This window comes from Macaca mulatta, chromosome 13, assembly GCF_049350105.2.
Source record: "Macaca mulatta isolate MMU2019108-1 chromosome 13, T2T-MMU8v2.0, whole genome shotgun sequence".
Lineage (NCBI taxonomy): Eukaryota > Metazoa > Chordata > Mammalia > Primates > Cercopithecidae > Macaca > Macaca mulatta.
This window is the reverse complement of record NC_133418.1, coordinates 61800001-61827947: the sequence shown is the minus strand read 5'-3', so window position 1 is coordinate 61827947 and position 27947 is coordinate 61800001. Positions and strand designations below refer to the sequence as shown.

The following is a 27947-nucleotide window of genomic DNA, read 5'->3' as shown; positions in this document are numbered from 1 at the left end:
CAGGCTTTGGAGTGGGAACTCCTTGGTATAGGAACTCCTCTGCTTCCTGAGTAACCTCACTTTCTCCAACTGTAAATTGGAAGTAAGAGTAGCTATCTCAAAGGAGTTATGAGGATTAAATTAGCTTATCTGTGTAAAGGTCTTAACTTTGTGGAACATAATAGGTGCTCAGTATATAGTTTATGAATTGATGAAAAATTAATAAGCTTTTTTGTAGAGAGAAGAACTGAATATATTACAGTAAAATGAAAATCTATTAAGTGCTACAGGAAGAACACAAAGAATCAAAGGAACACTGAAAAAGGCTTCCTACTGAATGGGAATTGGGAGGAGATTTCGTGTAAGAGATGACATTTGAACTAAATCTTGAAGGTTTGAAGATAGAGTGGAATTGCAGCAGTTGTGCTTGGGACAGAAGATATTTCATGTGGAGGTGATGATGTGTGTGATCCAAGATTGGTGGAGATGGGAGACCTGGAGTTTAGGCAGGAAAGCATAGGGATTTTAAAGGATGGTGAGTAATGCTAGAGAGTAAATACATTGAGAAAGATTTGGGATTCAATGCTTAGAAGTATTTTGACATCATTTTGTATGTTCTTGAGAGCCATTAGAGACTTTAAGCTGTGCTTTAAGAAGACCAATGCTATGACATGGATTGGTTACAGGGGGGGATTTGGAAGAAGGAAGACCTATTAGGAAGATTTTGCAATAGGCAAAAGGAGATAGATTATAAAAACCTTACAAAATATGAGCAAAACTGCCTGTAAATTAACTGGTAAGAGATGATACATGAAGGAAGAATTGAAAGGTGATTCTGACATTAAAAATCTAAACAATTGGGACAATAGCTGTATCATTTGCAAACACAGTGAAAATGAGCAGGTTGTAAAGAAAGATCACAATTATAGTTTTGAACATACTGAGTTTAAATTTTGTATGATAGAAAGGACAGCCAACTGGAAATGTCAACTTGAGATAGTTTGAACTATAAATATTTGGGTATCATCTGCATGGAAGTAATAGTTGGAATCCTGGGAATGAATCAGCTCAAAGTGTGGTAGAAAACTATTTAGAGCAATGCCTAGAGGAATATGTGGCTGTATCCATGGAAGAAGGGCAGACAGCAAAAGAGAAGGAAACTATAGTTAGAGGGATAGAGCAGAAAAAATAGAACTGACATTTCTTATTAAAATTTAAGAAAATTTGCAAGTTATTTGACTAGGTTTTCTGAAAGAAAGCTATTGCCATTATTAGGAAGAATAACTAGGTAGCTTTATTACCTTTAACATGTAATCTATATTAAACAGAAATAATGCATTAAAATTCGTTATATTTGCAAGTGTATTTCTACCTTTTATGGACAGATTTTTGTGTCTTTCTTTCTTTGGAAAGCAACAAATTACAAAGTCATTTAGAGCTTCTTTTTTCACCCACCCTATAGAAATAGATACATTGCCAAGCATTTCAAGTGCCATATTTTCCACATAGAATATCTAGGTGTCAAGATTATTTTCTAGTTAAAGCTTTGTTTGGGGGGGGAGGAAAAAAGAAAGAAAGAAGAAAAGGAAAAAACTTTTTATGATCTTGAAGAAATTCATGGCCTTTGAAATTTCTAGAAGAGCCTCAAAAAATAAAAATTCCTGCTGATAATGCATTGGTGGTGGTAATAATTGCAATTCATATTAACTGAATGGTACTGTTTGCCATACATTGTTCTAAGTGTTTTACATGCATTTTTTTCATATAACAGTATTTACTGAGTACCTATGCTCTACCAGGCACTGTTCTGGGCATTTGATTTAGGTTAATAAATAAAACAAACATTTTTGCTCTCGTGGACATCTTATTTAGTGAGAGCAGACAGATAATAACCAATAAGCATAATAAGTAAAGTATATGGACTCTAAGAAGATGATAAGTCCATGGAAAAAATAGAGCAGGGTAAGTGGATTCAGGAGTGCTGAACTGGGACTGGGTGATGGAGGTGGATTGCTTTTTTTCTTTTCTTTTTTTTTTGAGATGGAGTCTTACTCTGTCTCCCAGACTGGAGTACAGTGGCGCGATCTCGGCTCACTGCAACCTCTGCCTGCTGGTTCAAGCAGTTTTTCTGCCTCAGCCTCCCTAGGAGCTGGGACTACAGACACGTGCCACCATGCCCAGCTAATTTTTTGTATTTTTAGTACAGACAGGGTTTCACCATGCTGGCCAGGCCGGTCTTGAACTCCTGACCAAATGATCTGCCCACCTTGGACTCCCAAAGTGCTGGGATTACAGGTGTGAACCACCACGCCTGACCAGATTGCATTATTAAGTAGGATGGTCAGAATAGGCCTAATGGAGAAGATTGCATTGGAGTTGACCATGCAGATATCTGAGAGAGTACCAGGCAAATGGAGCAATCTGTGCAAAGGCCCCAAGGTAGAAACATGTCTTCGATATCCAAGGAACAACAAAGAGATTAATATGATTCCATTTTGAGGAAGATATGGTTTCAGGCATGATGGAGCTACAGTCCATTGGCTCCTATTCCTGACTCATGGCTGTTTGCTCTCTCCAAGGAACACGTAGGTTAGGAAACTGTATTACAGCCATAAGTTTAAATACTGGTGGAACCAAAGGTGGTGATTCACTGAATTAGAATTCCCCTAACCAGCTGCAGTATAAAAATCCCTGAAGAACATGTGTGCTGACTTGATCAGAGGCACAAAGGAAAAGAATCTCAAAGTGAAAGGACCAGTTGGGATGCCTACCAAGACTTTGAGAATCACTACAAGAAAAACAGCTGTGGTAAAGGTTCTAAGACACGGAATCACTCCCAGAAGAGCATGCGCAAACAGTTTGTTGACTTGCACAGTCCTTCTGAGATTGTTAAATAGATTTCTTTGATCCATACTGAGCCAAGAGTTGAGGTTGAAGTCACCATTGCAGATGCTTAGGTCAGCTATTTTAATAAATTATCAGTTGTTTTTTTCTTTTTAAGAGGTCAATATGGTTCAGAGTGTTTAAGGGAGAGAGCAGTAGTTAAGATCAGAGAGGAAATGGACATGGGGAGAGTGAGGCAGATCTTGTTACTAAACCCTATGCAGCCATAAAAAAGGATGAGTTTGTGTCCTTTGTAGGGACATGGATGCAGCTGGAAACCATCATTCTTAGCAAACTATCACAAGAACAGAAAACCAAACACCGCATGTTCTCACTCATAGGTGGGAACTGAACAATGAGATCACTTGGACTCGGGAAGGGGAACATCACACACCGGGGCCTATCATGGGAAGGGGGGAGGGGGGAGGGGGAGGGATTGCATTGGGAGTTATACCTGATGTAAATGACGAGTTGATGGGTGCTGACAAGTTGATGGGTGCAGCACACCAACATGGCACAAGTATACATATGTAACAAACATGCACGTTATGCACATGTACCCTAGAACTTAAAGTATAATAATAAAAAAAATAAAATAAACCCTATGAGATATGTACCACTAGAATCTGCACTTTACAGATGAGGAAACTGAAATACAGACAAGTCAAGTAACCTGCCACATCTACTGTAAAATCAAGAGCCAGCTGTAACAACAAACAGTTTCATCCAATTATGTACTGAAGGTTTCAAAATGATTTGTTAATTCCTTTATGGCTTTCTGTAAAATATTAGGTAAAAGATCAGTTCTGGAGTAGATGATTTCATTTAACAATGGCTCTATGATTTTCTTTCTCTGTAAACCACCATGACCATTTATAGGGCTTGTTGTAATTTCATCAAAGTTTCTTCAATTGTGTATGACTTCTTTTTGTTGGAAGTACAATAAGCATCCCTTAATACAAGGCTTTTGTATTAGAACCAATTTAAATTTTGGTTTAGTTCTTCTAGCCTTTTCATATTGAGCCTTCTTAGAAACAGAGATACAGTCATAATCATAATGATGTAATATGTTTTCTTTATTTCTTACATACAGAAAGCTATTCTAGATCATAATATAGTGATAATGTCATTTATACATTACCTATGGACATGCTACTGATAATTGAAATGAATCAGTGTAATGATAGTTACAGATTATCTGGCCCATGTATGTATTACCCATGCTTGGAGTGAATCAATACCTTAATAATATAATTTGATATAGAAAAACAATTTAATAAAGACAATTCTTTAAACAATGGAAAGTGTAAGAAAAAAAAATGTTTATGCCTACCTAGTTCAGTGATCCTCTAACTCATCCATAAAACACTCTTCACTTTACTTCCAGGTTAAATGACTAGAGGGATTTGAAAGTCAGTGGATCCTTACATGAAAAGATATTTAATAGTTCACTTTTACACATGTTAGATTGCTAGTTAGCTATTATTTTCTAAAGTAAATTTAGTATATTGGGATTCTGTTTTTATCTACTTCATTGTATTAAGTAGAATTGATCCAAACTGTTGATTTTTATGACCTGTGAGCTTTTCAGCGTTGACTTCATAGAGATGATCATTTAAGGAACAGTACTTTGCTAGATTTATGGTTGTTTACATAATATTTTGTTAATCTGACAGTTAATAAAAAATGGGAAGTTATTGTAGTGGTGTTTCATAGTAGTCTTCTCACAGAAGCAGTGAATGCATAAATCATAATTATGTGGGGTTGATGATTTTAATTGTTTGGTACTAACATGCTTTTGTCAAGTGGGGGCATCATTGATCTTTCTTAAGTAAGCAGTGTAGTAAGAATGCTTTGCTTTTTAAACTTAAATGATATTAGGAGTAAATACTTGTTCTCTTTTCATTTTACTTTAGAGGACCTCTATTTAATATGTAAGTTTTCTTATAATAGCTAGCACTTCTAATTAATAGCAAGATTTAAAGTCCAGAAACATTTAACAGTTTTCTTTGTAGTTTCCAATTGTACTAGCCTATAAGGTTACCATCACAAAATGCAGTTGTTATTCAGTAAAAGAAAATGACATGGTTTTAATAATAATAAAAGTTTAGAATAAAATTGTTATTATATAGTCTTAAGTTTGTTGTTATTATTGATGTTTTAAGTATATGAACAAGGGTAAAAGTATATACTTATGATGTAAAACACACACACTACTAACTCACCTAGTATTCAAAAGTAGCTCTCAGTGATAATTAGAAAATATTTTGAGCATATCCAAAATACATACTGTTGTGTGCTGTTGCCACCAACACCTGTTGCTAATAACTCTAAAACTGTTTTGCCATCATTAAATTTATATAAGAAGCATGTTTGAATATGGTTATCATTGTGCTGTTTACTTAAAATGCATATATGAGTAATGTATTTTTAAAACTAATGATAATTTTAATCTCTCCACTACGAGAAATTTGTGTTACATTTGGACCTTGAAATACATTATTTTTAACCTAGTCAAAAAGGAACCATATTTGTACATTATTGCATTTGGGGGAAATTTTGAGGGTGTGTGAGTTACAAAGGTATTTAGCCTTAAATATTTCAAAACTTTAACATGATGTTTCCATCAGTAAAGCTCCTGGCCTGTTCTTATGTATAAGTTTAAAATCTTGCATATGTACCTCCTTGTCAGGCAAATGCCAAGGGCTAAAACTGGAGATAATTTAAGATTTATGTCTCCCTCTTGGAGGTTGCAGTTGTCGTGAATTTACAGTTGTGAAGGATCTAAACTGACATCAAAGTGTTCAAATGATCTGATTAGGTCAATTAATGTTGATTTTCATCTTCCATTAAATTCTTTTAATGTCTTCCTCTTTTCATTTTTTTTTTAGCCAAGCCCTATACCAAGTCCTGTTTTGGGGCGAAAGCCAAATGCTAGTCAGTCTTTGCTTGTATGGTGTAAAGAAGTTACAAAGAACTATCGAGGAGTAAAAATCACCAATTTTACTACATCGTGGAGAAATGGTTTATCTTTTTGTGCAATATTACACCACTTTAGACCAGATTTAATGTAAGTAGAAACATTTTCCATTCCCTATGAATATTTTGTACATAATAGACATTTTTTAAAAGAACATAAAATAATTTCTTAGCACATGTCCTGAAATAATTTGTATTTATTTTATTACCCCCACCTCTTGCTTTTGAGAGATGTATGTCAGAAAGCTTTTCCTTTTTCATACCTAAAAACAATCTTTTCTCTTTTTAAAGAAAATGGTGGCTGGGCGTGGTGGCTCACACCTGTAATATCAGCACTTTGAGAGGCCAAGGCGGGGGGATCACCTGAGGTCAGGAGTTCGAGACCAGCCTGACTGACATGGAGAAACCCTGTCTCTACTAAAAATACAAAATTAGCCAGGTGTGGTGGTGCATGCCTGTAATCCCAGCTACTCGGGAGGCTGAGGCAGAAGAATCTCTTGAACCCGGGAGGCGGAGGTTTCGGTGAGCCAAGATCGTGCCATTGCACTCCAGCCTGGGCAACAAGAGCAAAACTCTGTCTCAAAAAAAAAAAAAAAAAAAAGAAAGAAAATTGTTTTTCTCCTTAATCTCAAAGAACTGACTTCAAATTATTATGAAAATTGTGTTAGTGTTAAAATGAGATGAGACAAATAAGCCGGTAATTCTTTATATTGACAACAAGGGATTACCTCATGGTAAATTTGGTTGTCAAGGCTAGTCTTTGGTCCCCTGCCTTAACCTCTCTTTTAGATGGAAAGCTTCAGGCAGTGAAACGTGTAATCACTATTTTTATTTATTTATTTATTTATTTCCTTAATTTTCCACACTATTAGTTTTGTTGATTGAATTGCTGTGAAATTGCTAGTTACTCTTTAGTATTATTGAATGTCAAATTTTTAGATTCAGTTTGTTTTAAGATCAGCTGTTTTTATCAAATACTATATGTACCCACTGTGCTATTTTCTCCCTCAGTGACTACAAGTCTCTGAATCCTCAAGATATTAAAGAGAACAACAAAAAGGTAAGAATTGATGCGCAAGAAAAATACGTAGTTTCCATTTTGGCTTCTCTGAAAGTCTTTATTAATTTGGAGAAAGTGAGGCAGTTTTATGAGGTCATAACTACAACTCACAGAGTGTTGTCTGCTTACTGCAGTACATTAGGATACATGGTTTACTCTGGTTTATCATGAACTTTTAAAGACTGTAAGTGCCAGGTTGGCATCATATTATAATATGCAAATTATCTTTTTAACTGTTGAATATTTGTTAAAGCATAGTGCTTTTATTCTAAGATTTGGCTTTTTAAAAATGCACCCAAAACTGTTGTGCCATAGCTGTTATGTAAGTATAGAAAAATATGTTGGTTGGGGATGAGAAGAAGAGCCTAATGGGTAAGCAAGAGAGAATACTTAGGTTCTGAGAAGCAAAAAGATATAAACCTTGGTTCTTTTCATTGTCTGGTAAACCGTATACAATTATGCACTGCGTAACAACGTTTTGGTCAAAAACAGACCACATAGATGGTGATGTACCGTAAGATTATAATACTTTATTTTTACTGTACCTTTTCTATGTTCAGATGCACAAATACTTACCATTGTGTTACAGTTACCTACACTATTCAGTATAGGAATATGCTGTGCAGTTTTGTAGCTTAGGAGCAATAAGCTATACTGCATAGCCTAGGTATGTAGTAGGCTGTACCATCTAGGTTTGTGTAAGCACCCACTGTGCTGTTTACACAACAACAAAATCGCCTGACAGTGCATTTCTCAGCACATATCCCCATTGTTAAGCAACACATGACTATATTTTCCCGTATAATTAATCAATGTATTGAGATCAGAGCTTCCCAACTGATATGGGGCAAGGGGATATCGATCCTTTCAGCCTTCAGGGCATCTGTGTAAGCCTGAGTTGCTGGAGCCCTGGACCAGCTAACTGTGGCCACAGGCTGACTTATCTGTTTACCCCAGCACACAGTATGTGTGTTCTGTGTGCAAGGAGGGAAGCACCTAACTCAGCACACAGTAGGGCACTGAATGTTTTTTTCTACTGAATTGAATTCTTCAACTGAAAAATTAATGAAATTTATTATTGTCTTAGAACAGGAGTTCTTAACCTGTGATCTGTGGGTAGAAATCAGGGTGTTCTTTCTTGAACATGGTTGAGGGAAAAAATACATTTTACTTTCATAATTCCTCAACTGAAATTTAGCATTTCCTTTAACTATGAATTTAGGCAATAAACCACCATAGTGTTAGCCATGGCTGAAACTTTGTCACCTTTAGAAATCACAGATATTTTCGATATTTTCATGTCATGCTATAGTTGTTGCTGCAGATATCTGCAAATACCTTATAAGCTTATAACGTCTTCAGATTAATTCGTGCAGTCATAAAAAGCACATATATTACTACTTCCCAAATTCATTTTAAGTAATACTTTCATAGGTGTATTTTTCAGTATAATTGGTTTCTTTTGTAATTCTATATGTTTTATCCATGTAAAACATTATTCTGAGAAGGGACCCATTGCCAAAAGGGTTCATGAGACAAAGTGGTTAATAGCCTCTGGTCTAAAGTTCTTAACATACTTTAAATTAAATAATTAAAATGACTGGTGATACAAAGTCTTGGAACCTTGATAGAAGTTCAGTTAACAAGTCTTTAAATCAAAACAATTTTTCACTTGTATTGCTCTCTAAAACCAAAAATGTGTATTGCCATCAAAAAGGTTTTGTTTCTTCAGCCTGGGGAATGTAGCAAGACCCCATCTCTACAAAAAATGAAAATGTTAGCTCAGCATGGTGGCATGCACCTGTAGTCCCAGCTACTTGGGAGGATGAGGTGGGAGAATCGCTGGAGCCCAGGAGCCCAAGACTGCAGTGAGCTAGGATCACGCCACTGCTCTCCAGCCTGGTTGACAGAGCAAGACCCTGTGTCCAAAAACAAACAAACAATCAAAAATGCTTGTTTTTTTGCAAATGCATAATGCTGGCCATAGAGCAATAAAAACCTGGCAGTTTCTATTGAAATATGCCACCAAAAAAAGATAATCTTTAAAAATCAGTATAGTTTTCTTGTAGAAATCACCCTTCAGATGGGCATGTTACAAAGTAAATTGTTCTCATGAATTATTTCTTGTATAATTTTGGAGAGCCTGTGTCTATTAAAGTGAAGTGCTTCTTTTTCATTAATTGCAATTAAATTATATCTTTGGGTATGGCAGTACTTTACCTCCATTTTCTTACATTTGAACAAAATGCTAAGCCAATTTAAATACAGACATGAGCATTATAAAATAAACCATTTTTTAAAGTGGATGTTTCACCTTACTGTTCAAAATTTTGAAAAGAAAATGTTGTTGATTCTACCTCGTTATAAATGTGTGAAGAATATGGGGAATCTCATTAAGGCTTAAGTCACACTTCTTTACATTAGCTTTTCATTAACTTAGTAATGGTAAGCATACTTTGGATTTACATATTACTCCATACGGAAGACCATCCCATTAAAAATTTTTTTCAGTTAGATCTTCCAGTACAGACAATCATGGCTTTTGAAAGGCTTTATCTTTGATGATTCTATTCATTGTATTATTCAATAAATAATTGTTTTTACATCGTCTTTCCTTTCATCATTTGCTGCTTCTTACCTGATAGCTACATTGAGTTGCTACCTGCAAATTACTTCTAGCTTCACACAGTTCTTCCCAATAACCCCATGTGCCCCTGAATGAACTTAAAGCACCATAGGAAAACAATGCCTGTGTCTTAAATTTCATACAGATGCATAACATAACTGGCAGTAACTCCTCCTTACCAATTTAATAACATGTAGGAACGAATAAGATAATTTTCTTAGAAAGACCTCTTTTTTCACCCCACACAAACAGGTAAAAAACAGTAGGTAGTTGACCAGGGCAGAAGAGATTAAGCTTTGGGAAAAGTCCTTTATAAAGCGTAAACCTTGCTTACAAGAAACCTAGTTTGTTTTTAATTTTTTTTTTTAGTGTAATTAGTGTATATAAAATGAATTGCTACCTGAAGCAAAACACCAGCAGGAGTTTCCCCACAAGGAAGCTAATCATTTCCCCGGGTCTGTAAAAAGTGCTGAATAAAAAAAGGCATTTTCCTGTGACATCTGATCTTAACCAATATGTCAGTGTTTTTAGATAATTTGGGAATGTTTAGAATACTGCCTGTGGTGCTTTCCCTGATGGCCTGCTATTGATGCCTGTCAGTCAAGTTGTCAAGACACATGAAAAGGAAAATGACTTCAATTTTCCTAAAACTTGTAAAATAACAAACAAGCCTATACATGCACACCAACTGAGTCATTCTCTCTAGTAAATATTTTGAGGTACCTATATTGTGAAGCCTAGTGCTGTGAAAATTGAAGAGGTTTTAATATCACAATTTATTTTTCATTTTCTTTCTTACTTGTTCCTTAATGTTTGTTAAACTACAAGAATATGAGACAAAGATTAAATTCAAACGTAGAAATTAAAGATTAACAAGTAAGTGCAGAAGACTGATTCCTTCTGAATTGTTACATAGTTTCCTAACATGTCTTTTAAGAAAAAATTTGAATTATGATCCTAGGTTCCTAAAAAGAGTAAACATTTTACGTCTCAGAGCAAGAATATATCTAGAGGGTTCTTTCTTTCTCTGAGAGTATATCTAAACCTTTAGCCATACTTTTAATGCTTCCTAGCAACACAATGCTGTTTTCAAGGGTTAGTTCAGGATAGTAATAATTAATTGTAAATTGAGAAACAGCTTTGATTATTCAAAACTAGAAAAACCTGATGTGCCATAGTCATTTAAAGGCTAACAAAAATAATACAATGCAGCCTTACATTCTCAACTAGGTTGTAGTACTCAGAACATTTCATTCTTTCCAAAACGAATGAATTAAAATGAAGTCACTCTTTTCATTATGAAAATCAGTCTTAATTGAGCATTTAAAAAATGTTTCTGTTTCTACACTTAAATTGCATTTATTTGTATTTTATATCAGGTAATCTAGTAGTTAGTTCTTTTGACTTATCTAGCTGTGCTTTTCTTCACAAATCACTGCAATTACATGACCGTGGAAAAGAGAGGTTGATAGAAATGATAAAGCTCAATATGGATTAGTCTAATGTTTCTTTATACTTTCATTCCTTATCTTAAAAGTCCATTCTCAGAGTTTTAAAAAATTTAACTCTCATTTTTGCTTATTTCCTTTATTGGAAAAAATATTTTAATTCTTATTTATTACACTTTTTTCTCTTGCCTCTCCCCCCACTTTTACACATGTCTGACTTTTGGAAATTTGTTATTTTCATGTGACATAATGTCGATAACATGTACCCTCCAATAACAACAACAACAACAATTAAAAATGTGCTCTTTTTAAAATGTATGAATTATGTGAACTGTTCAACATATCTTTTGTTTTTCCTTCCTTTGAAGGCATACGATGGATTTGCCAGCATAGGAATTTCCCGATTATTGGAACCTTCTGATATGGTATTATTAGCAATTCCTGATAAACTGACTGTTATGACTTATCTCTATCAAATAAGGGCACATTTCAGTGGCCAAGAGCTAAATGTTGTTCAGATAGAGGAAAACAGCAGTAAAAGCACATATAAAGTTGGAAACTACGAAACAGATACAAACAGTTCTGTTGATCAAGAAAAATTCTATGCAGAGCTTAGTGATCTGAAGCGGGAGCCTGAACTACAACAGCCCATCAGCGGAGCAGTAGACTTCTTATCACAGGATGACTCTGTATTCGTTAATGATAGTGGGGTTGGAGAGTCAGAAAGTGAGCGTCAAACTCCTGATGATCACCTTAGTCCAAGCACAGCCTCCCCTTACTGTCGCAGGACTAAAAGTGACACAGAACCCCAGAAGTCTCAGCAGAGCTCTGGAAGGACTTCAGGATCTGATGACCCTGGAATATGTTCCAATACAGATTCAACCCAAGCACAGGTTTTGTTAGGCAAAAAGAGACTATTGAAAGCTGAGACTTTAGAATTGAGTGACTTATATGTTAGTGATAAGAAGAAGGATATGTCTCCACCCTTTATTTGTGAGGAGACAGATGAACAAAAGCTTCAAACTCTAGACATCAGTAGTAACTTGGAGAAAGAAAAATTAGAGAATTCCAGATCCTTAGAATGCAGATCAGATCCAGAATCGCCTATCAAAAAAACGAGTTTATCTCCTACTTCTAAACTTGGATACTCATATAGTAGAGATCTAGACCTTGCAAAGAAAAAACATGCTTCCCTGAGGCAGACGGAGTCTGATCCAGATGCTGATAGAACCACTTTAAATCATGCAGATCATTCATCAAAAATAGTCCAGGTAAGTGAATTAGAATGCTGAATACTATATTTAGTAATTATTCTCTGTTTTTGTTTCTTTTTGCATTCATAGATGTTGCAAATGATTAAAGGTGAAGTGTAATGTCTATTGTAAAAATTCCTGAGGCATCCAGTAGTGTGCGCCAAAGTCCCCACTATTTGGGAGGCTGAGGAAAGAGGATTGCTTTGGCCTAGGAATTTGAAACCAGCCTGGGTAACATAGCAAGTCCCTGTCTCAAGAAAAGAAAAACCTGAAATATACCTGCTTTATATTTAAGATTTATGATATAATATTTTAAGCCTACAAATCCCAATTTCAACATTGAAGGATATTGTGTAATAAGACTATGAAAAAAAAGTTGAAGGATAAAGAATGTCAACTTTTCAAATAAAAATATTACTTATAAAAACGATATTCTACTATAAAATAAGTCAAAGTTGTTTCAATATTCCATTTAATAAGAACATCATTATAAAAATGTATAATGCCAAAGTAAATATTTCGCATTTTAAGCATTTTCCTTAGATATTTTAATTGGTTTATTTAGTCCCATCATTATTTGTGGTTAAATATCCCAGCAGCATCCAAATTTCTCCTCATGAAGGGAATATTGTACAGTTTTAACCTTTCTCTTACTGATGATATTAATAATTTACTGTTTTTACTTGTATCTCTGGTACAGTCAGTTATAAGATATACTATTATTTTATGTACTACAACAAAAAAGAACAACATTGTCAATAAAATTATGATACGTGGTTTTCCTATCACTCAGAATTTTTATATCTATTGAAAGAGCTCTTTTAGACTTATTTAGGCATAATTTGATCATATTAACACTCTTACATATACCTAAGGAGGAAATTTTAGGCAAAATAAATTGATTAAGGTATTCCTAAAAGTTTTTCACATTTAGAATCCAACTCTTCTGAATCACTTTTTGATTTAGAGTTGTTGGTATTCCTTTTTTTTTTTTTTTTTTTTCTGCACAGTTATCGTCTGTGCTATCAAAAGCATTGTTACAGTACATGGTTCTCAAAGCCAGATTTGGGGGCCTCTGAAGTTCTCCGAGTCCCTCTCAGAGAACACCCGAAGTTAAAGCTATTTTCATAATAATACTAGGGCATCGTTTGCCTTCATGACACTCATTCTCTCACAAGAGTATAATGGCATTTTCTGAAAGTTACATGATTTGTGATATCTCAACAGATCGAATATAAAAGTAGATATAGGAATTCAGCTGCTTTTATATTGAGATTTATAAAATATGTAAAATAATGCCATCCTTCTCAATTTTTGTTTTTTAAGTAATTATTTTCTATTAAAATGTGTTAACATCTAATGAGTTAATTGTGGCTACTTCTAAATGAAAAAAGTAAGTATTTTAAAATTGTATCAGTTTTAATATCAAAAATGACAAATGTCAATAGATATAATCTATATAAGCAAGAGTTTTTTGGGATCCTCAGTAATTTTTAAGAATATATGGGGATTTTGAGACCAAAAAATTGGAGAACCTCTGATTTTTTTTTTTTTTTGAAACAGAGTTTTGCTCTTGTTGCCCAAGCTGGAGTGCAATGGCACCATCTTGGCTCACTGCAACCTCTGCCTCCCAGGTTCAAGCAATTCTCCTGCCTCAGCCTCCCGAGAAGCTGGGATTACAGGCATGCGCCACCACACCCGGCTACTTTCGTATTTTTAGTAGAGACGGGGTTTCTCCATGTTGGTCAGGCTGGTCTCAAACTCCTGACCTCAAGTGATCCACCCACCTCGGCCTCCCAAAGTGCTGAGATTACAGGTGTGAGCCACCATGTCCGGCCTGAACCTCTGAATTCATAGCATTTCTCCACAACTGTCTCTGGGATTTTCTTCCAGGTCAGTATACTCATTGATAACAGCACTGTCTTGGCTTTACCAGAAGGTCTCAACAGAAGATTTTTAGACAGTAATCTGGAGTTATGTTTCTTTCTCACATAGTCCTCAAGTGGTGTTGACTGAAACATCAAGGAATTGTCATCATGCCAACAGAAATATCAAACAATATATATATAGATAGACAACCATGTCTTGACTGCCACCTGAATGACAGAGAGTGTAAGATTCTGCCATTTATAAGGTTTCAGAGGTGTCAAGAAAGAATTTACATATTAGAATTAAAGAAGTATAGTAGCTGTCAAAGCAAGCCCCTGTTCTCCTAATCATAAACCTCAAATCAAAAGTCCTAAGTAGCTAAATCTCTCTGAAAGCTTTCAGGACAGCATAATGTCCACGCAGAGTAGATAATCAATAAACATCTAGTGAATGACAATTACAAGAACTTGATGACCCTAACTTGTAATATTCAATACAGATTTTTATTTTGTTTTTTTGCGGGGCGATGGAGTCTTGCCCTGTCACCCAGGCTAGAGTGCAGTGGTGTGATCTTACCTCACTACAACCTTCGCCTCCTGGGTTCAAGTGATTCTCCTGCCTCAACCTCCCGAGTAGCTGAGACTACAGGTGTGTACCACCATGCCCAGTTAATTTTTGTATTTTTAGTAGAGATGGGATTTCACCACGTTGGCTAGGCTGGTCTCGAACTCCTGACCTCAGGTAATCCTGCTTCACTCTCCCAAAGTGCTGGGATTACAGACGTGAGCCACCGCACCTGGCCAAATTTTTCTTAAAAACCAGATTTTTAAGGCAAATATGTTTAGTTAAAACTAGAAATTGATTGATATTTAAAATGTTAAAATACCCTGGACTGGGAATCAGTAAGCCTGGATTCTTGTTTTGGCTCTCCCAATAAATTAGTAATGACATGTTAACTAGCTATTTAGCCTCTCTCAATCTTATTTTCCATGTATGTTAAATGAAGTAATCTTTAAGAACCCCTTTAGCTGTGAAACTATCATTCTGTGATTCTATTCAGATGATTAAAGTGTACTGGATGATAGAAGCAACGTCTATTCATAGCTCCATATATGTTTTCTCTTTGGCCATTGACTTACTCAGAATTTTGCTTAGGGTAAGTTTAAAGATTTTTATTGACACTGTATTGGCAAAAGTAATGTCTAACAATAAACACTGTAATATAGGTGCTGACATTTGGTAGGCTTTTAAAATTGTATATAGCAACTGAATTTTGGACAATTAAAAATCTGTTTCTCTTTTGTACACAGTATTTCAATTCTCAGATACACATCTTCTTACATTTTAACTTCTCAATCAATGTTATTTATAATAGATAGTATATTAGAGTTTAATTGACAACGTTTGTTCTTAGTAGTTCATAAAATAATAGTAATTCTTACAATTAAAACCATTGGATTAGAGGAAATTTAGTAACTTTAATATGACTTTGTATACTTAACAAAGTCATAATGTTGTCCATTTGGGTGCCTAATACATGTGATGACAGTTATCTATCTTACACATATCTCTTAAACTTTACAACCCATAAGGTAAGTAGTCAAATTCTATATTATATGTGGGAAATCTGGGGTTTGCAGAGTTACTTAAGGTTATATGATAAATGTTAAAGTTTGAATTAAAAAGCAACCTTGTCTTCAAAGTCTGTGCTTCTCCACTTGATGCATATAACATCTTATCGTAATAGCATTAAAAAATAATTTTAGCCCAAATATAATGTGGTCAACATTACTGAAGGGCAATTTAACAATGTGCATCAAATTCCTTAAAAATCTTTATCTCATTAGATCCTACTTTCAGGAATTTTTCCTAAGGAAATAATTAGAATTGTATAATATAGCTGGGCGCTGTGGCACATGCCTGTAATCCCAGCACTTTGGGAGGCCAAGGCAGGCGGATCACCTGAGGTCAGTTCGAGACCAGCCTGACTAACATGGAGAAACCCCGTCTCTACTAAAAATACAAAAGTAGCTGGGGTGGTGGCACATGCCTGTAATCCTAGCTACTTGGGAGGCTGAGGCAGGAGAATTGCTTGAACCCGGGAGGCGGAGGTTGTGGTGAGCCGAGCTGGCGCCGTTGTACTCCGGCCTGGGCAACAAGAGCAAAACTCCATCTCAGAAAAAAAAAAAAAAAAAAAGAGAGAATTGTATAATAAAAATGTACCTCTAAAGATATTCATAAAAGCATTATTTATGATAGTAAAAAATTGTGTGCAACCTAAATGTTCAGCAAAATAAGACAAATTAACTAACGTATGATGTGTCTATACAATGTAATGTTAGGTAGCCAATTAAAAATCATGTTTTAGGCTGGGCATGGTGGCTTACCTGTAATCCCAGTACTTTGGGAGGTTGAAGTGAGAGGATTGCTTGAGCCTGAGAGGTCAAGGCTGCAGTAAGCCGTGATTGTGCCATTGGACTCCAGCCTGGGTGACAGAGCGAGGCCCTGTCTCAAAAAAGTAAAATAATAAAATAATTTTAAAATTATGTTTAAAAAAATATTTAAGACCATAAGAAAATGCTCAAAATACAATAAGTGAAGGGGGAAAAAAAAAAAAAGCATGATTCTACAGTTATTATCTCTGGGTACCAGGACTACTACTAATTTTTATTTATCGTCTTTTTAACTTGTATTTATTTTCTGAAATCTCTGTAGTGAATTGCATTTCTAGCCAGGAAAATTTTTTTTAAAATTGTGTTTATGTGCTCTTAAACACAATTAGTGATTTTATAGTCTTCTGGTGATTTGATTTTGTTCTTAAGACCAAAACATTTTTTCACTGTCTTTGTAGCTGGTTGGAATCACCAAAAGACTATAAAATCACAGAATTCGGAGCTAGTGGAATCTTAAAGATGATCCCTCATTTCAAAGATTAAGAAATCGAGGGATTAAAACAAATACTTAACGTTTATTCAGTGTTTGTCATGCGCCAGTGCTCAGTACATTATGCTATTATTTAATCTTTGCCCTGTCCTTCTGAGAGTTGGTCTATTTCTATCCTTATTTTATAAATGAGGAAACTGAGGCTTAGATAAATTAACGTGCCCATAATTAAGTGGTGGAACTGATATTTGAACCCAGGTCTATCTGACTCCACATCATGTAATGGAATGCAGTACGTTTTTAACTGACCTGCTCAATGTTACATTGCTTATTATTAGTGGAAGAGGGATTAACAGCCTGATGTCTTGACTGAAAATTCAGTGTTCATTTAATTAATTTTGTCTGTTTTTGAGACACTGTTGATATTGTAACTAAATTCTATTGTGTCCTATTCAACATGAACTTAGACTTATCATTATCACTTATACATTTTATTTGTATCTATTAAGAATTTTTGTTTAATCCTCTTAAAAATCTTGGGTGATGAAAATGTCCTGGAATTAGGTAGTGGTGATAGTTCATAACCTTATGAAATACTAAAAAGCACTGAATTGTACATTTTAAGAAAAATCTTTTCTTCTTTAAGATTATAGAAAAAAAGCTTTAAAAATAGTTACAGTAAAATATAAAGACCACAAAGAAACCCAAAATGCTGAACTAATCTTTAAAAAGATGGTTTCACATAATATGAAATAAAGTAATAGCTATACTTATTTTATTTTCCTTGACAATGATACTTATGATTGAACCAAAACTATGCAATGAGAGGGAAGTAAAAGAAATTAAGTGTCAGATAATAGTAATAGACATCTAAAGCCAGAAGTTGGTTACTTAGTAGAAAAAAAAGGAATTTGGACTATAAGGAGTATGAATATTTGTGCTTTTGGTTAATGTATTTAAGAACTGATCTCTGTTGATGGATGATATCTGTTGTTCTCCAAAATTATATTGTAAAATTACAGATTAATCCAGGAGAATACTTTTTCAGTTATAATATTTTCAGCTGTTTTGTTATAAGGATAGTGAGCAATGGAGAAGACTAGTTTTACTTTTTTTTAATGAAATATAATAACTTTGAATTTTCTCTAAACATTCTTAAGAATTTAAAGGATTATTGCCACAGATATTTAATATTTATCAATGTTCAAATTTGAGAGACATGTTGTTACCAATTCTTTAAGACTGAAAATAAAACTCTGAACTTTAAAAAATGTCTTTGTCAGATTATACTGTGTTTATGAGCAAATAGAATATATAGAATATATATTAGCCTTATACCTAACGAGAATATGTTCTAATAAAATTATAATTAAATTTAATCCAGTTTTAGACAGTAAAGATGTATTTCCCTCATATCAAGATTTATATATTCATTCCATGGTTTCTAGTCAACATTAACATTCTCTATAGGTAATCTCATGAAGCTACAATCTTATTCATAATCTCTATTATTTCAGCAGATTGTCTAACCTTTCATTAGTTTACAAATGTAGATTACCAGTTCTTTTTTTGGCTTCTAATTCTGTATCTTTGCTTTTAAGCATCGAATGTTATCTAGACAAGAAGAACTTAAGGAAAGAGCAAGAGTTCTGCTTGAGCAAGCAAGAAGAGATGCAGCCCTAAAGGCGGGGAATAAGCACAGTACCAACGCAGCCACCCCATTCTGCAACAGGCAGCTAAGTGATGTGAGGAGCATTGGTTTAAAAAGACCATAAGTTGTTCATTGTAATCATGGGGAGGAGGGAAGTAATTTGCTTGTATTTTTGCTATGTTATTTTTCTACAGACTGTACATTGTAAATACTTAGTGCGCTTACTGAACTGATAAAGATAAATTCATACTTGTAGGACCATTTGATCATTATTCCTACAAAGCAGTGTTAGTGATGAGGAAAAGTAAGATCTGGGAATATAATTTCCACATATACATGAATAATCTGTTTTTTGTTTTTATAAACAAAAAACAGTTTTATAACTGTAGTTGTACTCTAAGATTGTATTTTGTCAATGGAGGTTAATTTTATTGGAAATGTTAGAATATAATAATGATGTCTATTATTACTGAATACCTACTAAGTATTTCAGGAGCAATAATTTTTATTTTACTTAGCACCATGGAGACTGAGGCCAATAGGCAAGGTAACTTGTACAAAGTCACAGAATCAGTAAACGGTGAATCCAGGATTTGAACCTGAGCCTTATTAGATTCCAAAGTCAGGCCACTTTCCTATCATATACTGCCATCTTTTTATTAAACCACATTTTTGTACATATTTTTGTGTAGTGCTTCACAGATAATAATGAACGTATAATAATAGAAGCCCTTAAAATTTAGGAGGACACAAACATCTTCATGAATCAGAAAACTGACAGTCTCACCATAGCACCATCATGTGTTAGTAGTTGTTTTTCCCAGAAAGGGCAGCTCTGTGCCATATAGCTAGGTAGCTACATGCCAGGTTGGTCACCTTGTTGCATTTGTTTCACGTTTACCCAAAGAAGTACCCTATTGCTTATGAGACTGTGCTTTGAACAGTCCCAAGATATTTTCCCACACTTCCTCTTTCAAGTTATCTATTGTTGCATTAAAAACCACTGCAGGGCTAGGCACGGTGACTCACGCCCATACCCAACACTTTGAGAGGCTGAGGTGGGAGGATCACTTGAGTCCAGGAGTTTGAGACCAGCCTAGGCAATAGTGACACCCCATCTCTACTTACAGAAACACACACACACACACACACACACACACACACACACACACAGAGACACACACTGCAAAACTTACTGGCAAAAAACAACCATCTGATTAGGTTAATAGATTCTGTGAGTTAAGAATTCAGATAGGACACAGAGGTAGTGGCTTGTTTATGTTCCATGACGTCTGGGGCTGGCTTTCAGCTAATAAGACCTCTGCCAGACTGTCAGTTGGAACACCTACATGTGGCCTCTCCATATGGTCTCTTTACTTCTCTAGTGTGGGCTTTCTCATAGCATGGTGGCTGACTTCCAAGAACAAGTGTCCCAGTGGAATAAGCCATAAATATGTGGCATTCTTATGATCTAGCTTTTCTTTATAACAAAATCACTCTAAGTTTATTGTAAGAAAGGAAAATTAGTGGGAAATTTCAGTTATGAACATAGATGTAAAAATCCTATAGAAAATATTAACAAATTCAACCCAGAAGTGTTTTAAAAAGTTAACATACCATGGTCAATTTGGATTTATTCTAGGAATGCAAGATTGTTTAATTTTTCAAAACTCAAGCAATGTAATTGACAACATTAACAGAATAAAGAAAAATCAAGCAGATATAGAAAAAGGTTGGAAAAATACCAACATCCATTCATGATCCATAGAGAGAGAAGAACCACATTTCTTAGCCTCAAGGGATAGAAAGGAACTTTATTATTTTATTAATCCGCTAAAATGTATGCATAAAAAGCCTATAGTAAACATACTTAATTGTGAAATATTGAAGGCTTTCCATTTGTAACAGATTAAAAGACAGGAAATTCCACTGCCACTTCTGTTCAATATCATAATGGGGAACCTAAGACAAGAAGAAGAAATAAAAAGGCATAACATATGAAAAGAGACCAATAAAATTACCATTATTCACCAGAAGTATAATTTGTACATAGAAAATTCTCCCAAAATTACCAGATTACTGGACATAAAATTAATATTTGAAAATAAATTCTATTTCAATAAGATATACAAATGGCCAACAAGCACATTAGAAATATCTTTAGTATCATTAGTTATCAAGCATATGAAACTGAAAGTCACAGTGAGATACCACTATGATAATGGCTAAAATTTAAAAGACTGACAGTAACAAGTGTGGGAGGAATCTGGAGCAACTAGAACTCTCACATTTTGCCAGTAGGAATGTGAAATGGTACAACCATCTTGAAAAACAGGCCATTACTTATGAAGCTAAACATACACTTACATGACCCCAGCAATTCCATTTTAAGGTATATAACCAAAAAAAACTAAAAACACATGGTTATTCAAAGACTTTTACACAAAATTTCAGAGCAGTTTTGTTTGTAGTACCCAGAAACAGGGCAAAATTTAAATGTCCATCACCAGACAAGTGAATAAACACATCCTGATATAGCCATACAATATAATATTACGCCAGCAATACAAAGGAACAGAACCCTGAGATGCACAATAATGTAAATGAATCTTGGAGATATTATGCTGAGAACACAAAAAAGGACATATATAATTACATTCACATGAAATTCTACAACAGGCAAAACTAATGTAGCATGACAGAAAGCCAATTGGTGGTTGCCTGATGCCAGGGTAGGTGGGATATCATGAGCAAACGTCCTAGAGGGATGGAAAATATTTATAGCTTTGTTGTGTCTGATTACACAGGTGTGTACATTCGTTAAAACATCAAATTTAAAATGGGGGCATATTACTAGATGTAAATTATATCTTAAAGTTTATCTTTTTAAATTATTTATTGCAAACAAAAAGTTTTAAAATATTTACGGGAACATTAAAAATACATAGTATGCTAAGAATAAAGCTAACAAGAAATATACAAGACCTTTAGGCAGAAAACTAAAACATTCTGAAAGATATAAAAGAATAAATAAATGGGCGTATTACGTTCATAGATTAGAAGACTCGATTTTTTAAACATTTTATTGCGGTAAGAACAGTTAACATGAGAGCTACTTTTTAAAAAAAAATTTGAGTGGGTACAATGTTTTATTGCAGATCTTCATTACTTATTCATGTTGCTTAGATGAAACTTTATTCCTGTAGATTAGTAACTGCCCATTTCCCCCTCCCCTCCAGTCCCTGTCTGCCACTATTTCACTGTTTGATTCCATGAATCCGACTATTTTAGATACTTTATATAAGTGGAATCATGCAGTATTTGTCTTTCTATAACTGGCTTATTTCACTTAGCATAATGTCATAGAGGCTTATCTATGTTGTAGAATGTGACAGGATTTCCTGCTTTTTTAAAGCTGAGTGGTATTCCACTGTGTATATATATACCACATTATTTTTATCCATTTATCTGTCAGTAGACATTTAGGTGGTTTTCACATCTTGGCTATTGTGAACAATGCTGCAGTGAACATAAGAGTGCTAAAAATCACTTCAAGATCTTGATTTCAGCTTTTTCGGATAAGTACCCCGAAGTGGAATTGCTGGATATATGGTAGTTCTGTTTTTAATTTTTTGAGGTACCTTCATACTGTTTTGCCATAACAATTGCACTATTTTATATTACCACCAACGATGTGCAAGGATTCCACTTTCTCCACATTCTCACCAACACTTGCCACTTTTGTTTTTTAGATAATAGCCATTCTAACAAGCATGGAGTGGTATCTCGTTGTGATCTTGATTTGCATTTTCCTGATGACTAGTGACATTGAACATCTTTTCATGTACCTGTATCTGTTGTCCATTTTTATGTCTTCTTTGAAGAAATGTCTATTCAAATCCTTAGCCCACTTTTTAATCGGGTTAACAGTTTGTTTTGAGGGATGGGGGGTGGCTATTGAGTTATAGGAGTTATTATTTATTACTTAAAGGACCACTGGTTTAAAACTTCTTTAGCAGTTTCTTTATTTTATTCCTCTGTACTTTGTTTCTATACACCTAAACTAAGTCCTTCTGGTGAATACCAAAAATAATGAGAAGAGCTATTTTAATAATTGCTATTATAGGACTTAAATAGAAACATGTAGTCATGGGACAATGTCCATGTACTCAGTACAGTTAGCTACTTGTGAGACTTTTGTATTTAGTTCTGGGCTGAGAGAAAGTGAGAATTTACAGGAGATTCAGAAAAGGGTTAAAGTATTGAAAACAAAGGTCTACTTGTAAGAAAGAAAGGCTTACAAAAGGTAAAGAAGAGATAACTGGGAAATAGCTTAAGTGATCATTTGACTCTATGAAGCCTCAAAATCCATCTGGTAGCCCCACTTACCTAAGAGAATAAACTTCCAACTACTCAGCATGGCCTCATGTCCTTGCAAATCCTGTCCCCTCCCTTTACGGCCTCATCTCTTACCTGTCTCTCATTTTTTTCATTCTACAGTCCAGTTATAAGTTACTTACTGTGTCTAAAATGTGCCATACTCTTTCATTCTTGTGTCAAGCATTTGCTCTTGTTGCCTTGAAATACCCATCTTCCCTTATTAATTTCTACTGAAATCGCACTGAAACTGAAATAGCACTTCGATAAACACTCTCCTCATGGCTCCTTGCAGTGAAGTTAATTCTCTTTCCTATATCTTTTTCTATTATTCTCTACCATAGCATGCATTCATCCCAATATAATTATCTAATTACGAATCTCTTTCTCTCATTCAACTGTGAACTATTTCAAAGTCCAAGGACCTTGTATCCCCAGCATCAAGTAATAGTATTTAGTAAATGTTTGTTGAATGAATAAATGAAGGGAATAGTGACAGGCTATTTTTCATATCCTCTGAGTGTCAACTAATAAAAAATGAGCTTAAATATGAAAACTTTGCTATAAGGAGCTTCTTAGTAGGTTTGTAAACAGGAAAAATAAGTGTTTTTCTGAAGGTCTTTAAAACAGAATTGAGCAGAGGAAGTTAGTGTTCCCTTGTCTGAAGTCAGTTACAGATAAGATTACTTTTGCCACTTGGGGACTTAAGCTTATATCATTCTTTTCTTGCTATTCTCGAATTGTACATTATGATACCTTTCTTTGTTGTTATGATGTGTGTATGCCAAATCCTTACACACACCTGCTTTTCCCGTATTCTGGGACTCTGATTAGAGTTCAGCTTTCAGTTCTGCCTTGAATCACAATACTGCAAAACATTCCCTTTCAAAATGAGTGCAGCTTTAGACTGCTAGCCTGGAATGGAAAGCTGTTTCTAAGACACTGAAAACAACTCTTGGTAATCTTATTGGGTGGATCCTTATGGACAGACTCCACTTAAGTTATCCTCGGGAAAGATTTAAGCTGTAATTTCCCTTAAAGGACAACTCACAAACACAGATACCATAAACCTTTTAATTTTTCTAAATTTTTGGCAGGACTACCATTGCATATTTTAGTGAATACTTGGTACGACTACTTATTGCCTTTCAAGTTTTTTTCATGAAAGTCGTTTATATGATTCATTCGTATCTTTGTGCCTTTAGAAACTCATTTAACCTGTTTCATTTGCTCCCTGAAATTATGTCTATAGGAGACAGATTTCATTGCTCTGGGTCTGTATTTTATGTTTCTTTTCTTCCTGTTCCTTTTGTTCTATGAAGATTTTCAAAGGTTGGATTTTACTAATATAAGTTTTAAGTGTGATATTTGTGTTTTTCATTTTTTTCCACATGTACTTTAAATGATTTTTTTAAGTGCAACTCAGGAGTTTGGTAGCTTCAGCAGTCCACCCAGTATGTGATTCAAAAGAGACTTCTTGATTGTATAATATATAAACACAGACACGAAGAAAATGTAATTTTTTTCAAGAAAATATTTCTTTTTTTATTATTTTTCTTTATTACTCTTATTTCCCCATACACTTTTCACCCAGATATGTACAAATAGAATTTTAAAAGCTAATCTTGCCTGTAATCCCAGCACTTTGCAAGGCTGAGGCAGACAGATCACCTGAGGTCAGGAGTTTGAGACCAGCGTGACCAACATGGCGAAACCCATCTCTACTAAAAATAGAAAAATTAGTCAGGCATGGCGGCACACACCTATAGTCCCAGCTACTCAGGAGGCTGAGGCAGGAGAATTGCTCTAACTCGAGAGGCGAAGGTTGCAGTGAGTGGAGATTGCGCCACTGCATTCCAGCCTGGGCAACAGAGCAAGACTCTGTCTCAAAAAAATAAAAATAGACTGCGTGCGGTGGCCCACGCCTATAATCCCAATGCTTTGGGAGGCCAAGGTGAGCAGATAACTTGAGGTCAGGAGTTCGAGACCAGCCTGGCTAACATGGCAAAACCCCATCTCTACCAAAAATACAAAAAATTACCCAGGCACGGTGGCGCATGCCTCTAGTCCCAGCTACTCAGGAGGCTGAGGCACAAGAATCGCTTGAACCCGGGAGGCAGAGGTTGCAGTGAGCCAAGATTGTTCCACTGCACTCCACCCTGGGCAACAGACTCCATCTCAAAAAATAATAAAATAAAATAAAAATAAAAAATAAAAGCTAATCTTTTTCAGATGCTTTTGCTAATTATTTTGCATTGGAATATAATTGCTTTTTTAAAAATGCATTTAATAAGCCCACCATTACATTTAATAATACTGATATACTTGTATGGGTATCTGAAAGGGATGTTCGCATTTGATGTGCTTAAGTTTAGAATTCATACACTCTAAGCAAAATAAAGGATGATAGTCCTGCTACCCACAGTTCTTGGAATTTTTGTTAGCGTATTAGTGAAGCATTTTGAACATATCAGAAGAAGGATGCTACATACGTTTAATTATAACTTTTTTAACAGAATAAAATCTATTTTATAAGTAGAAAATCTAAAAAAATCTAAAAAGAGAATCAGGATGAAACTTCAGTGTAATTAGTCTAATCATAATGATCAATGACTTTATAAATATGTTTTTGTTTTGTTTAAGCAGTAATTATGTAGCATAAGAGTATGGTTTGAAGATAGTTGTTAGGTATCTGGATGGCATTTTAGAAAGAACTATCAGGAAGTAATTACAATGCTATTATAAAACAGACTTGAAGTTTTTCTCCTAACATTTCATCTGTTAGCATAATGGCCCACCCATTACACTCAACTGGTTTAGGACCCTTTTCTCACATAGCAGGTAGCAGGGTCAAACTGCAAGTTAGCAGCAAGTCCTGGAAGGTTTACAGTATCCATCTTTAAAAACCTGAAGGAATGTTTGAATCCTTTAAATAAAACAGTATACATGGGAAAGGATTTTAGTTTGGTCAGCTCTTAGTTAACTGCAAAGACGAGTAACCACACAGTGACTTTTTTTTAAACTCACCTTTGGAAACGAATCCAAATGGCTTAAGAGAGCTAAGAGAATGCAAGTTGCTCTTTTGCAAATTAAACCTTTGACAGGCATTTTATTGCCATGAAGGGTGAGACATCAGCCACATACTTTTGATGTTGATTGGAAATTATTGATTTAAATGGCACTAGTCTGTCATGCTGATAATTGTAGCAGATTTAGATAAGATCACTAGATCTTCTCCAAGTAATAAAAGAAGCATTTGCCATTCAATTGGTAAAAAACACTAAACATTTTTTGATAATATGTAATAGTAACTTTTTCTGTAGTTTTCATATATATGTGTTCTAAGTATATATCATCATACAAATATGTATAAGATTATACTTACATACTTATGAATATTGGCTGTGTTAGTTAAATAAATAGACTCTTAGGAATCAAAGCTTTAAATTAAGTTCAAGTTAAAATTTTGTATTTTCCCTAATTACACATATTATCAGTTATACTGTTAGGAAGAAGTATGTTAACTTTACATTTGTCATTTTGTATGAAAGGACATCAATTATCACTTATCTAAAAATCTAAGACCTTTAATAACATACAGAGTGAATTTTTAGTTAAAAAATCTAAAACTTTTAATAACATACAGATTTTATTTAGTAATTTTTATTCTCCTTATGAGCTGGAATGTCTATGCCCAGGGCACTGAAATGAAAATATATCCTCATTTTTTACTTCAACACAATCACCAAAAGATTTAATGTACAAAATCCATTTCAGACCAATAAGACACTTTGAATGTAGAGCTGATCTTTTTATAGTTGCATTTTAGATAAGAAGAATGCTGGCGTACTTCTATGTTCAGCATAAATAGCTCTATACAAAGCAGCGGTTTTTATTCCGTATTATTTTAAATAATAGTTTATCTATTATGTCTAAATGTAAGTTGATTTGAAGTCTGCTATTCTAACAATAGTTACTAGACTTCTTAGAAAACATATTGTTAGCTTGCTAGCATATCTTCAAAGTCATACAAAATACCAGCATTGTTGTGGAGGAAAAAAAAACCTCAAGCATCTTTTCTATTATGTGGCCATGAACCCCTAGCCTCAAAAGTCTTATTTGAGGTTGCTATGAATGCATGAAGCTAGGGCTAGGTGTCTTAGCATCAGGAACACTCCTTTTATGCAAGTATTAATGGCTGTGGACATTTTCCATCTGGCTGTTCAGTGCTGTGTTGAACATCCCAGGATGAATATCACCATTACTAAAGCTGTATTTTATATTGCCTATTTTGTTATTGCTCAGCATGCACAAGAGTAGAGTTTAAATCTTTATTCGTTTCATTTTTTAATGTTTCTTTTGTTCTTCTTATCATGTTCTGCTTTCCCAAGGATATATGCCTTAAACGAAAAGTCACATGTGCATTACTAATTGTGTGCTATTGTATTTACAGTTCCTAGTGGTGGCACTGTGAAGCTACTAATTCCTTTGCTTCACTTGATGTAAAATAATCTGAGTGTCTTTGATAGCAGTGAAACAGTATTAATTGTTTTGTACATTTCTTGGTCACTCTTCTTAGGTGGTCTTCATAATCTATTAGAACTTTCAGCCAGATTTTTGTAATGTCATGCCTCCAGCAGTGATTAAATTGGTAATTAATGAACAGTCTTTGGCAATGTAAACCACATCCCGTTAATTTTCCCTTTCGAGTTTTTAGAAGTTGTCTTCTGTGTCAGAAATCATTGCGCCACCTTACTATGGCCCCTTGGCATGAAACCACAACGACTTGATTTTTTCAGCCATTAGTAGATCAGAGCAGTAATTTCACAGTATTTTGGTCAAGGTAATTATAATACCAAGAACTGAGTAGATTTGAAAATTCACGAAAGAAGTCCAGAAATACCAGGTGAGCTTCCTTGTGTTCACTGGAACGTTATGA

The 27947-nt window shown here is 34.6% G+C and overlaps 1 protein-coding gene across 30 annotated transcripts in view; it reads left to right on the top strand.

Annotated features, from left to right (window-relative positions):
- The window catches only part of EHBP1 (EH domain binding protein 1), a 418858-nt gene that overhangs the window by 310581 nt on the left and 80330 nt on the right, over positions 1-27947 (top strand). For all 30 annotated transcript variants that reach the window (XM_077958265.1, XM_077958254.1, XM_077958260.1 and 27 more), the window contains 4 exon segments: positions 5754-5932; positions 6853-6901; positions 11344-12246; positions 18582-18725. In XM_077958265.1, the coding sequence (XP_077814391.1) occupies positions 5754-5932; positions 6853-6901; positions 11344-12246; positions 18582-18725 (1275 nt within the window).